The sequence below is a fragment of the Lissotriton vulgaris genome, chromosome 4_1, assembly GCF_964263255.1.
Source record: "Lissotriton vulgaris chromosome 4_1, aLisVul1.2, whole genome shotgun sequence".
NCBI lineage: Eukaryota > Metazoa > Chordata > Amphibia > Caudata > Salamandridae > Lissotriton > Lissotriton vulgaris.
The window spans coordinates 754,575,821-754,588,257 of NC_141691.1; the positions used below are offsets into that span (position 1 = coordinate 754,575,821).

General features: G+C 46.8%; 1 protein-coding gene across 1 annotated transcript; it reads left to right on the top strand.

Moving 5' to 3' along the window:
- The first annotated feature begins 2,999 nt into the window (after positions 1-2,999).
- Positions 3,000-5,255, top strand: FOXC1 (forkhead box C1). Its single transcript, XM_086965060.1, has one exon. The coding sequence runs from the start codon at positions 3,418-3,420 to the stop codon at positions 4,813-4,815; it is 1,398 nt and encodes a 465-aa protein (XP_086821186.1). The 5' UTR covers positions 3,000-3,417; the 3' UTR covers positions 4,816-5,255.
- The last annotated feature ends 7,182 nt before the right edge of the window (positions 5,256-12,437 follow it).

A 12,437-nucleotide genomic window follows, 5' to 3' on the forward strand; every position in this document is an offset into this window, starting at 1 on the left:
GAATCGCAGTTTGGTGTGCTGCAGAGACCTAGCCGTTTGCTTCTGGGGTCGTCCAACTACTAGACGCAGAGCCAGGGCATGCGGGGTTCACGGGGTGTCACAGCGACCCCTGTACCCGGCAAGGTAAGGAGTAGAAAGATCTCGGTCGTGCGGCATTACACTTTTAACCAACACCCCTTCGCAAACACAACTCTCTTAAGGCGGGGGTCGTTTGTTGTGAAATTGGTGATATTTCACAATATTGTATAGTTTCTGCGTCGTAAAATACCCGTCAAACGATGCAAGTAAACGAACGAATTCTAGATTGAACCATTTCTGCAGTGAAACTAGCCGGCTCGTAAGCTCCTCGACATTGGCATTCACCCTTCCTGGCACTGTGAGGTATGTCTTAGCTTCTGTGTCAGGACAACACCTATATACACTTTGTGGACTCATTCATGGAGAGGTGCAGACAAAGAGCATTGGTAAATGTTGGCAGAGTGTCTCTCAAAGGCGCCAGTTATGTTGCAAGAACAACCCCTGAAATGGATGGTGAATGAAAGTATACAATCAAATGACGCCTTTCTTGCATTATCTCTTGGATTAATCTCTTCAAAGTCCCTGGCCTGGTAACTTGGTCGCAGGTAAAGCGCTCTGTTGCCCTGGGTGTGTAGTCGGAGCTATAAAAAACTGTTAATAAATACAGGTAATCTCTAACCACATAGGCGGCAGTCCCACGCAAGACAATATGTGAGAGAAAATGCGGGTGTTTTCTGCCGTGCTGTGTGTGTAAAAGAGATGACCAGCCAGAAGAGAGCATTCTATGCAGGGTAGAGGGGAGAAACAGCTGCCCTTTCCGCACACCCGTTTGACCCACCAGCTGCTCAGCACCAAAAGGTGGAAGCGGCGGCGGGCGCGGGGTGTTGTTTTTACACTCACACTGGTGTGGAGAGGTGGGCTGGAGCCCGGGTCAGCTCCTCCCTTGCCGCGGGGAGAGGGCTCTGCGATGCCATTCAGGCTTGTCTGTTTGTTTTTGTTTATTTTTTTCCCCATGTGCTCTTCTTGTCCGCGTGTTTCTCTTTCTTCATGGGGTGAGGGAGAGACAGAGTAAGGCAATTGAAGGGACCACTGTGAGTTGAAGCTGCCTATGATTACCACTGCCCTGGTTCTGGAAGGCCTGTAGGCAAACTTTCTTTCTAGGGCAGTGGTACATAGTGCTTGTTTACGTGACCAGAATACCGAAGGAAAGAAGCACTACTCTTTATAGACCCCACTGCAGACCAGAAAAACAGCACTCCTGGCAGAAGAAAAACAAGAAAATTACATAACAGTAACGTGTGGAGGGAGCCAATAAATAGTGTATATCCCATGCTGTCCAGGGGCCGCCTCTTACTTTTACCTGGGGATGTGCAGGGCAATCTTAAGCTTAACTTGAATGGTGAGATATATTGGAATCTTGACAACATTTAACCGAGTGCACTACAACGCGAATAGGGTGTCAGCCAATGGAATAAAGGAGATGGTTGAGAAGGGTCTGCTCGTTAAAACAAATGGTATTCCAGGGAAGTAAGCAACTTAGCTCAAAGCCCCAACAGGCAGCATTAAAAGGGCGTTTTTAGTAAACCGTCTTGTTGGTAAGTTTTGATAGGGGGGGAGGGGTACCTGCGTTTTCCTTACCACTTGCTCGTCCTTAGAACAGCATTCATCGTAAAATCTCAAGTAAAAATTTACCTAGACATGACCCTGGACACTTCCTGCAAAAAAATTGTACAAGGAAACCACTCGAGTGAAGCTGGGCGGTGTGTTGAATACAGTGCAGTGCATCCGTACACCGTGTGTATGTTTTAAAACCTTGCATGTGGCTGCATGTGTATTTAATGGTCATTCAGGAAGAAAGTGGTTGAATGAAGGAATGGATGTGACCACAATCAAAAGACCTCCTTTGCGCTTCCCGGCCACAATCAAAAGACCTCCTTTGCGCTTCCCGGCCGATACCCAGTCTAATATAGTCCTCCTGAACACGAGAGTATAATGGTGCAAGTAAACTTGCTTCAAGTCCACATAAACATATTCACATACGTTTGACACTGAGATTGTCCAATTCGAAAAGGCAAACAATACCTCTATTTTTATTCATTCAAATCATCACGCGCTGCGGTGATCCTACAGGGGGAGACTTCCATGGAGATGCACTTTCATTATCACATTTGCTTGTTTTTCGCCGATAGATAGATAGATAGATAGATAGATAGATAGATAGATAGATAGATAGATAGATAGATAGATAGATAGATAGATAGATAGACAGATCATCTCTTTGTGAATATACAGATGTGCGTCACTATTTAGAAATGCAGTCAATAATATTCAATAGGTAATGTACTGCGATAGACTTATCTTCTGAAATGTAAAAAAAACAGGCATATTTGGAACAGCCGGGTGAAGTAGGACTTCATACCACACCTGTGCATAGCAGGTGTTGCCACTACCAATGTTAATGTGAATCGAGGTATCGACCTCTGAAGGATGGCAGGCTGCGTCACCCTGGCTGGGTTTATAATCCTGACCTGGCCTGTAGATCGCCGCACGTTTCAGCGCCAAGAGTTCAGTTACTGAAAAGGGATGCGTTCTGCTATGAAAGTTTGTAAATAACGAGTTTCCGCCTGATTGAGACACTTTCTATGGCAGTGCCCCTGTTCGCCATGTGTAAGTACTAACTGTGCGTTCCTTCATGCAGGTGACTGCCACCCAGCTCAGAGGGAGGGCGCAGGTACTGCTGCGCTGGAGGGCTGACACACACAGACACACATGTTGGCTCGGTGTGCGGCGGGGGAGGGTTAGAGCGTGTGTGGCCAGCTGCCCCAGTTCACTGTCTCACCCACTGCTTCTCGCGGACTCACAGTTCAGCTCAGCTTCCTATTGGCTCTCAAGAGGGGCGGTAGGCGGGGCCGCCTGGCCCGTGGAGCCGCGTAATAAAGTCCTAAGCCTGGTGACGGATGCTCAAAAGTTCAGCCGTTTTTTTTGCCCTCATCTCTCTCTTCCCGATGCATCCCGGAGCAGGCAGCGCCTGTGGAAGGCTGGCACACAGACACTGACACATGCCACAGGGAGCTGAGCGCAACCTGCCGACCCTGCGCTCTTCCTCGAGCCTCACCGCTTCAGCTCCAGTCCCTTGTTTACGCACTTGGACTAACTCTTCTGGGTGGAGAAGACGCGCAAGAGAGGGAAGAAAAACTTGCACAGGAAAAGTTTTTGCAAAGTTTCTGTGCGGTTTCTGGGGCTGGGCGCTGCGCCTGGCCGGCGTGGCCGGGCACCCTGGACTGTCACCCCGCTGCCCTTGAAGAGGGCTCCGCAGAGGCTGGGGGGGCCCGAAGAGAGGTTCCCCCACCATAAGACAAACTGCTCTGGAGAGGAGAGGGTGAGCTGCCTCCCGCGGCCATGCAGGCGCGCTATTCTGTGTCCAGCCCCAGCCCCCTGGGGGTGGTGCCCTACCTGAGCGGCGAGCAGAGCTACTACCGGGCGGCGGCGGCGGTGGGCTACACGGGCATGGCAGCGCCCATGAGCATGTACTCGCAACACGAGCAGTACACGGGGGGCCGCGGCTACGGACCCTACGGCGGGGCGCCGCCGCCGCCCATGCAGCCCAAGGACATGGTGAAGCCGCCCTACTCCTACATCGCGCTCATCACCATGGCCATCCAGAACGCGCCCGACAAGAAGATCACCCTGAACGGCATCTACCAGTTCATCATGGAGCGCTTCCCCTTCTACCGCGACAACAAGCAGGGCTGGCAGAACTCCATCCGTCACAACCTCTCGCTCAACGAGTGCTTCGTCAAGGTGCCCCGCGACGACAAGAAGCCGGGCAAGGGCAGCTACTGGACGCTCGACCCCGACTCTTACAACATGTTCGAGAACGGCAGCTTCCTGCGCCGCCGGCGGCGCTTTAAGAAGAAGGACGCCGCGGCCAAGGAGTCGGCGCCGGCCGGCAAGGAGGACAAGGAGCGGCCGCTGCTGGCCAAGGAGCAGTCGGAGTCGGGCGCCCCGCAGCCGCTGCGCATCCAGGACATCAAGACGGAGAATGGCGCCCCGTCGCCCCCGCAGGCTGCCTCCCCGGCGCTGCACCCTGTGCCCAAGATCGAGAGCCCGGACAGTAGCAGCAGCATGTCAAGCGGTAGCCCCTCGGGCCGCTCCCTCAGCCTGGAGGGCCCCGACCCCCACCAGCAGCAGCACCCGCAGCACCACGGGCAGGGCTTCAGCGTGGATAACATCATGACCTCGCTGCGGGGCTCCCCGCAAGGCGCGGGGAGCGATCTCCTCGCCGCACCCAGGACTGGCATCCCTCCCTCCTTGTCCCTCAACTACTCGCCCGGCCAGGGCTCCCTCTACAGCTCGCCATGCAGCCAGAACAGCAGCTCCAGCGCAGGGAGCTACCACTGCAACATGCAGGCCATGAGCCTGTACTCGGGAGAGCGCTCCGGCCACCTGGCCACTACCGCTGCCTCGACCGTGGACGACGGCCTGCCCGACTACTCCATCACCACCACCACCGCCGGCGGCCTGGGCGCAGCCCAGGACGGCCACCACCCGCACCAGGGCCGCCTGGCCTCCTGGTACCTGAACCAGGCGGGGGACCTGGGCCACCTGGCTGGGGCGGCCGCCTACCCCGGGCAGCAGCAGAACTTCCACTCGGTGCGGGAGATGTTCGAGTCGCAGCGGCTTGGCCTCAACAACTCCCCGGTGAACGGCAACAGCAGCTGTCAGATGTCTTTCCCCTCCAGTCAGTCTCTGTACCGCACCTCGGGGGCCTTTGTATATGACTGCAGCAAGTTCTGACACAAACGGGCTCTGCAGACTTAATCTCTATCCCAGAGAGCCCAAAACAGTCGCTAAACACTATGTACAGGGACATCAGGCATGTCTTGGTTTGTTTAAAAAAGAACAGTGTTAACGCCAAATAACACGTAAGTTTCTTCATGCTTTTGAGACATACTGTATTCTAAGTGTTATTTCAAGAGTCAAAAAAGGGACACGTTTGCAAAGGACTTGTTACAAAATGTAAATTGCAAAATAGTAATTTATTTTTAATGTGTAATTGGATGTTACGGACCAAACGCCAGACAGTGTTTCCAAGCTGACGTTGTGTTACCTAACACACTGCCCTGTTCTAAAAAGGGAACTGTATTTATCCTGATTCTATCGATTTATCCTTTTTGTTGGAAATATTCCGAAGGTATTGCATTGTTTATTAATAAATTACCATTCTACTTGAATAATAAGAACGTCTGCTATTTTCCTTAGCCAATCAGAGAGTACGGTATTACTTTCTATAGTGCGCTCAGATCCACGCAGCCAGGCTTGGACTGCTGGTGAAAGAGGCAGGTTCACTGGTAAATAAACAAACATGTTTACAAAATAATAAAGGGGCGTGAGGAATGCACTTTACAGGACACCGATCTTACTGTGCCCACGTGTGTTTGCGTGGTTACACGAGGCGAGGTAGAATATTCACGTAGAGGTACATTTAAAATCAACGGTCGGCTGCACTGTGCGCGAAGTCAGTATTCAGATGACAGAGTCTCGTATCTCATCTGAGGAGAAACCCTTAGGGTTGTTCGTTGTGTTATTTATTCATTGTACTTCACCTGCATGTATACAGCTGCAGAGAGCGAGGCTTGGGGACATCGACTGCTTAGAAGCTGTTCATCTGTAATGTTCGTTCGGATTTGTAGAAAGTGTTTGGAGGGCCCACATGCGCACACACAGTGATATCAAATATCGGTCTGTAAGTCCACAGTTTGTACTCACTGCCTGGATATTCTTGCGAGGACGCTATGCCAGCCTGCTTCTCTCACAGCAGGGAGGTTTCCCCGATTTTTCCCGAAAACAACTTTAGTGGATGTTGTAATAATTGGGTTTATTAGTAGTCAAGTTTACATATGCTCATTTTCTTCTTTGAATAAACACGCATTACCTTGTTTAATTTACAGTACACTTCTGAGGAATCCTTTTCCCAATCTGACCGTAAGGAAATACCCGTATCAATTCCCCCTCAATGATCTGGACTGTCAAACAGACTTTGAAAGGTGGTTATATCATTATGGATGTTTAAGACCTCGGTTAACTTTCAAGATTACGCGGAGCCCCTATCTGCTGTCTTATCTAAAGACAACACTTAGCAGTAATTGTTCTCGCTTGTTATTGAAATTCAACCCTCGTCAAAGGAGAATTCCAGGCCCGTGAAAACTGATGGGAACCCGATGTGACTTCTGAACCGGCAGCTTCCTCCGAGATGTAAAAAAAAAAGCAAGTGTTTAGATTTTTAATTCGAGCATCTGACTGTCTCGTGCCTTATGAATCTATCTGAATTCAGCGGAAATACATTTACTTGTTGACATAAAAACCTGAACAGTACATGTGAACGCCGCGCACAATGCCGGAGACCATTGTAGATTACTTTTAGTTTTAAGGCAACATAGAGGCCACTTCAAAGCCACTTTTAAGAACAATTCCCGTCCACCACAGGAATAATGGAAGTTGCCCCATTTCGTCAAGCCAGAACAAGCAAGTAGAGGGGTTACGGCAGAATTGTAATGACTGCTCATGTCTAAGGGGGGACACGCAGGTCTCGAACAAGTGCAGAATGATACTTTTTAGCCCCCGAGTTTTAAATCTAAACATCGGAACGTGGTAAAGACGTGTATCGATTTATGATCGACTTTTACGTGAGAGCATTTCATGCATGTTGTGGGATCGTGGTCACATCATTCGAGCGGCCTCGTAAAGCGTCTGCACGTACCCAGATCTTAATTCATACATACGCAGAAGCTTCCAGGCGACCTGTTAACTCAAAGGTGTTTATAAGAATGCCAGGGTTGCATGGTTTCAGATTCCTAACCACCGCCAAGCCAACAACGCCCTTCCACTCTGCAAACAAGTACCAAGTATTTACTGTGGCCGTACTGTGTATGTTTACTGCCCGTTGTTGCCTGTGTGTGCAAGACACTAGCCTGGCCCACGAACAAGGAGACAGGTGAAGAGGTTGGACCCGCCGCGGCAGACGAGGCAGTTTGGAAAGGTGCACTAGAGAGGCGTGTTCCCGGAGTTCATTAGCTCCCTTTGACTCTTGGCTACTTACCCAGTTAGATTATAGCGTCCTCTGGGCTTAGCCAATATTTAACAGTGGCAAATGCTCCACTTTTGGCTTTCTCAGATTCCGCACTTTGCAGTAGTTGCTTTTGTATTTGCATCGTATTATGCTTCCAGGCCTTTGTAGCTATGTTATCCGAATGAGAACAAGGTCTCCATTTCCTGGTTCACAAAAAGAACAAATTAAATGCGTGTGCAGCAATCATCTAATTAGGGCGTGTTTGTTACAGTAACGCGTGTAAAGGAAGACAAATATGGACTTCTACAAACAGGCATTCATTATATATGCACATGCATTTAAAAGGAACAGAAAACCGAGGCTAGATGAAGCAATTCCGTCTGCGGCCCAGTACTAGGCTTGTTTCCGGTACTCTGGAACGTGGCAAGTGGGCAGGTAGCCCAGTACAGACCTGTTTTTAAATGTGGTGTTTGCTGTTTGGTGCCTCATGTTTTTAACAACTGAACAAATCACTAAACTATTAAAATGCAACAAACAGGCGTGGCTGAACTATGACTCCGGGCCAGATCTATTCCCTGTTTGACAAAAGCAGGGGTGCAGATAGTCTGTGCTCTTAAACACACCGGGCAGCACAACATGTTTCCGTCTTATAACTGAGAAGAGGTGCTCTCTGGCCCTCTGGTCTCAGCAGCAGAGCAACCCGTGCCCGGGAGGGAGGGATGTGAAGCTGGCCGCAGGGTGTACAGTTCCCCTCATCCCGAGTATAGCCACCAAAAATCACGGGGCCACTGCAAAATGTGACGACGGGCTCCGGAGTCTCCCAACTCTCAAAGATATTCGCTGACATTGGCCAAAGTGGGAGCCCCAAGAAGCGTTGCCTCCATGTCACACCCAGCCCACCGTCGGAAAGGTAGGTAGCGCTCAATTCGCTCGAAGGTGTGCCTACAACTAAACAGACTCAATATAAAGGAGTCCCTCGGCCTGTAACCGATCCTTTTGTAAAGGCGAACCACAATAACCGGCACGTCCGTTTTAATTTTCGTTGTGTCACTTTACCATAACCCACCATACATCTCATTAAAGCGCACTTCGCTTTACTAAGAGAAATGCTGTACGTACACGCATCCTCTCAGAGGCACACATGTGCTCTGTAGAATATTGTAGGATATCTGGGGGATACATTATTTATTTGGCGATTATGTTCAAGACGCTATTTACTTAAGGGTTATGTTTAAAACGCTGAGATGCCTACTCTCAAGAGGCAGAATATCTAGTCATTTTAAACTGAGACTAGAATATACATTCAATAGGTGTGCTACGTCATATTTCGCACTTTTGTGGGACTCGTGAGTTATGGCTTATGAACAGATAACGTGGGTACAGATGTTTATATTGCGCATTTCAATAATCATTGCCACTCGGACCACACGTTTCCAATTTTAAATGACTATAATACATGCCAGACAAATGTTTTCTAACATAACTTTTAAACAAGGTTCTATATTGTGACACGTATTTCGATGTACAGTGTATGCAAACACCATCCACGCGTTTGTGTGCTAGGGCGTTTGAGCACAACGTGTTTCCACAAAAGTACACATTTTTTCATCAAGCATTTTCGTCTTTCACCCATGGACGAGCTGCACAATAGAACACCATGCCAAGATCTCTAGTAGCTGGCATCACTTCCTGTACACGCAGTGGGCGGGTTGATAGAGAAACGTTCGTAAACATGTTATTTCTCACAGTAAGAGGAGGATTCATACATGTTCTACTACACAGAAAACACATTTTTCAAAATCTCTTGAAAGGCAGAGAACCGCAGGGTGCAGAAGAAAGAAAACAATCTAGTATTAAGAACTTTAAAACCCTTAGCAGAATTTACTTGGAAAGGGAATCTAAACCAAATATCCCATGTGCTTTCTTACGACACGATCAACTTTAAAACTGTTTTAAGGTAAAGAATAATTGACGGATCGTTAACGCCGTTTCCTAATAAAAGAGTATAGGGAGGACATACCGCTGCGCGTGTGCAGAAGTGAGGATGCATCTTCGGTGTTGTCTCTCGGACAGACGTCCCTCCTGCTCCACCCCTTATCCCCGATGCCACTATGCGTTCCTGCCTCTGCGCTTTGTCTTCAAGTCCACAGCACCATTCATTCCCTTCCAGCGCGATAAACAAACGTCGCGTTAGTCCGTGATTGATGTCCCGTGCAAGGAAAGTAAGCCAGGGCAGGAAGGAATAAAACTCAATCAAAGCAGTACAATCCTTTTTCAGGGGTCAAAGAGAGGCGGGCTTGTGTCTGTGTTTTGGGAAAGTAAATGGGACTGAAAATAGCACATTTGCACCATCTCACACTGTATATTGACGGACAGGTGCACTGATTATCATTCTTTTTATTTTAATTTTTACAAAGAGATCCTTGCATATACAGTACATATTGCGCCATCAAATGATGTTTACTACTCAGTCCGATTGTTGGTTATATGGAAAGATTACATTATTCCTCCATAGAGAATGAAAAATGGTACACCCTGTCTCTATATCCTGTAAGGTTCTTAAACGATTGCACTTTTGGTTCATGTTTTCCACGACAGGTCTTGGCAATACCTATGGACGTGGTGTAATAGTAAACATCTCCGGTCCAGTTATTTGACAAGTTCCAAAAAAGCTTTGATTTGGATTCCACCTCTTTTGCAAATACGTCTGTTTCTCTCGATGTGTGATTACGCAAACCAATGGAGTATCGGTGATAATGTTTCAGCTAATCATGTTATATCACATTGGAAACAAGACATCTTGGTCATTACGAATTTAGAATCCTACTGGTGGGGGGTTTAATCGCTGCCAGTAAATAATCTTAGAAAACGTGTCTGGGAAGCAAACACGTAATACGGCGTTATTATAACCAAATGTCAACAACTACACGGAATACTACTAAAATACAAATCCGAGAAAACATATGCCTTAACTTTTTTTCCCAAACGCAGCATTGGTTTATAGTTATCAATCTAGAAAAATGGTCTAGATTGATTGGGTTTGATCGCTGTGTTTTCTATTGGGTGAATTAATTTTACTATTTTCCGATTTAATTTGCGTCATGCTGTTCATACACGTTTAAGTGAGCTAGGCAGTGCGTTGTGTTTAGGAGCTTGCATACCAAGAATAGCGACGGAGCAGGGTAGGCCACATGAGTTTTTCTAGATTATTCCTCCTACATTTTCCTCTCTGTGGACAAGTGACAGTTGCAAAGCAAAATCTCATTTTGGTAGTTTTGGTAGTAACGACACTTGATAAAACAAGAAATGAGCTAAGCGTGTTTTGTCATGTGTCTTAATGTTTCTAGCAGGGACATCACATATTTCGGGGTGCATGTTATTGTTACAAATATCTTGCACTTACGATTGAGATGGTATTTTCCTTCTACATACGCAAACCACTTACAGGTATGACTTTATAACACAGAAAGGTAGTGGACAGCTCGAAACAAGAGGTAATGTGTTGTGTGGTTCTGCATCATGCGCCAGTATTACATTCTTGCCCTACATGAGAGCAACATTATGTACAACTGAGCATGAAACTGTAATTTCGTAATTGGCAGAGAAGCTATCTCAGTGAGAGGGTTGTGGATTTGAAAACAAGTATACACATCGTTATGTGAACAGAGACACCTTTGTGTATAACATCGGTTATGAATAATATGCAAAAATGTTATCAACATATTTCAGTAAATGATGCTTTATCGTGTTTAAAAATTAACAACTTGGCCCAAAAATGCATATGTGTCAGTCAATAGCACCTGAACAGTGGTACTCCCGGAGACAACAGAGAAATAGAAGTGTTATAACGCTGTCACGTGGGCGATACAAAAGCATGTGTTATCAGGAAGTAAATCAGTGAGGTAGAGAAACATTTAGAAGTCGGGGGAAGATGAATGATTGGCATTTGAGGGAATTGGTAACAGGTATTTTAGTTCAATTTGGCCATTGTACTAAGCTAATTATAAAGAAAGCATGCTGCCCTTCTATGCACTATCACACCCAGTCAATGTCCACCACGTTTGTAAATACATTTGTAAAAAGGATGATTTTCGAGGCTGTCTACACCATAATGACTTAGCAGATGCCGTCCAGGAAAGTGGACAATACAAATGCACCACATCAAGGAATACGCGTTAGATAATATATTACATGTCATGTGATACAAGGATATTTCACTTTGGAGGGGGCGGCGAGACGCCGCCAGTTCAAGCTGTTAATTTCGAAATGGAACCTCAAGAGTGAAATATATACCTCCATATATCACTTCTCTTCCGAGTCTGGTGTCAAGGTGGGATTCATCTGTACTTTCGATTTGCTAGTGTCATGTATCAAGCAAGCAGTAAGTACTCTTGACAGAAATCCCATGGTGGAATACGAGGTTCCCTAAACAATATGCATGTCTGTGTATGCGGCCTGTAAGTGCAATCTGTGGGGTCCTGCATTTGCAAATGAAAAGAGAAGTACATTCGCGGCAGAGACCAATGACAGAAATATTACCATTAATGGCAGGGCAGGGTAACATCGTGAAATAGGATTTAAACATTGATTTAAAGACTAGGTTAATTTAAAGTGAATAATGACGAACACGATGTTTAGTGAAACTTTGAAAACATGCAGTGGTGAAACTAGCTACACGCTGTGCCCCAAAAAAAATTCAGTTGTCACCGGGCGGGGGTGGGAAGGGGGGGGGGGGGGTTAGGTTTGGAGTGTGACCACAAATGCATTTCGTAACAACCCATTCTTTCCTCAAGAGCAATTGCTGAAACACTACAGGGCCTACTGGCGTAGGTTTTATTCTTACCCGTTTAAAACTTGAAAATCATAGCTTGCTTTATTCTCTGTTGTATATGTAGATATATTCCATGGTATGTTTGGAGCACGTGAAATGGAATACATGACAAGGCGTCACTAGCATTAGTATTAGTACTCCTAAAATAAAGTACACGTCTACAGATGTATCAATGAAAATACTTAAATATGGTAGTCTCCGCACATTGTGAACATTTTCTCGCACATCATCCCCAGAAATATGAAGCGCCTCTCGCCACTATGACGTAAAACCGGGATGCTGAAATTCTGTTCCTACTTGAATTGACCTGAAATGGTGTGGACGGCGAAGATAACTACAAGGACCAGAAAAGAAAAGTGGTCAATAACCGAAATAAAAAAAATACACAATAGCCCCTTAGGCAGCTGTCTTTTCACTTTGCTGCTTTTGGTGCTTATTGTGTCCCTTATGTTTATGTATAGGTACTGAAACCTTATCCAAGGCCCTGTCAACTAAAGTACCCACGGACTGTCCATCGAG

Bases quoted from the DNA above. Each gene is read 5' to 3' on its own strand.
- FOXC1 (XM_086965060.1), top strand. From the start codon at position 3,418: ATGCAGGCGCGCTATTCTGTGTCCAGCCCCAGCCCCCTGGGGGTGGTG.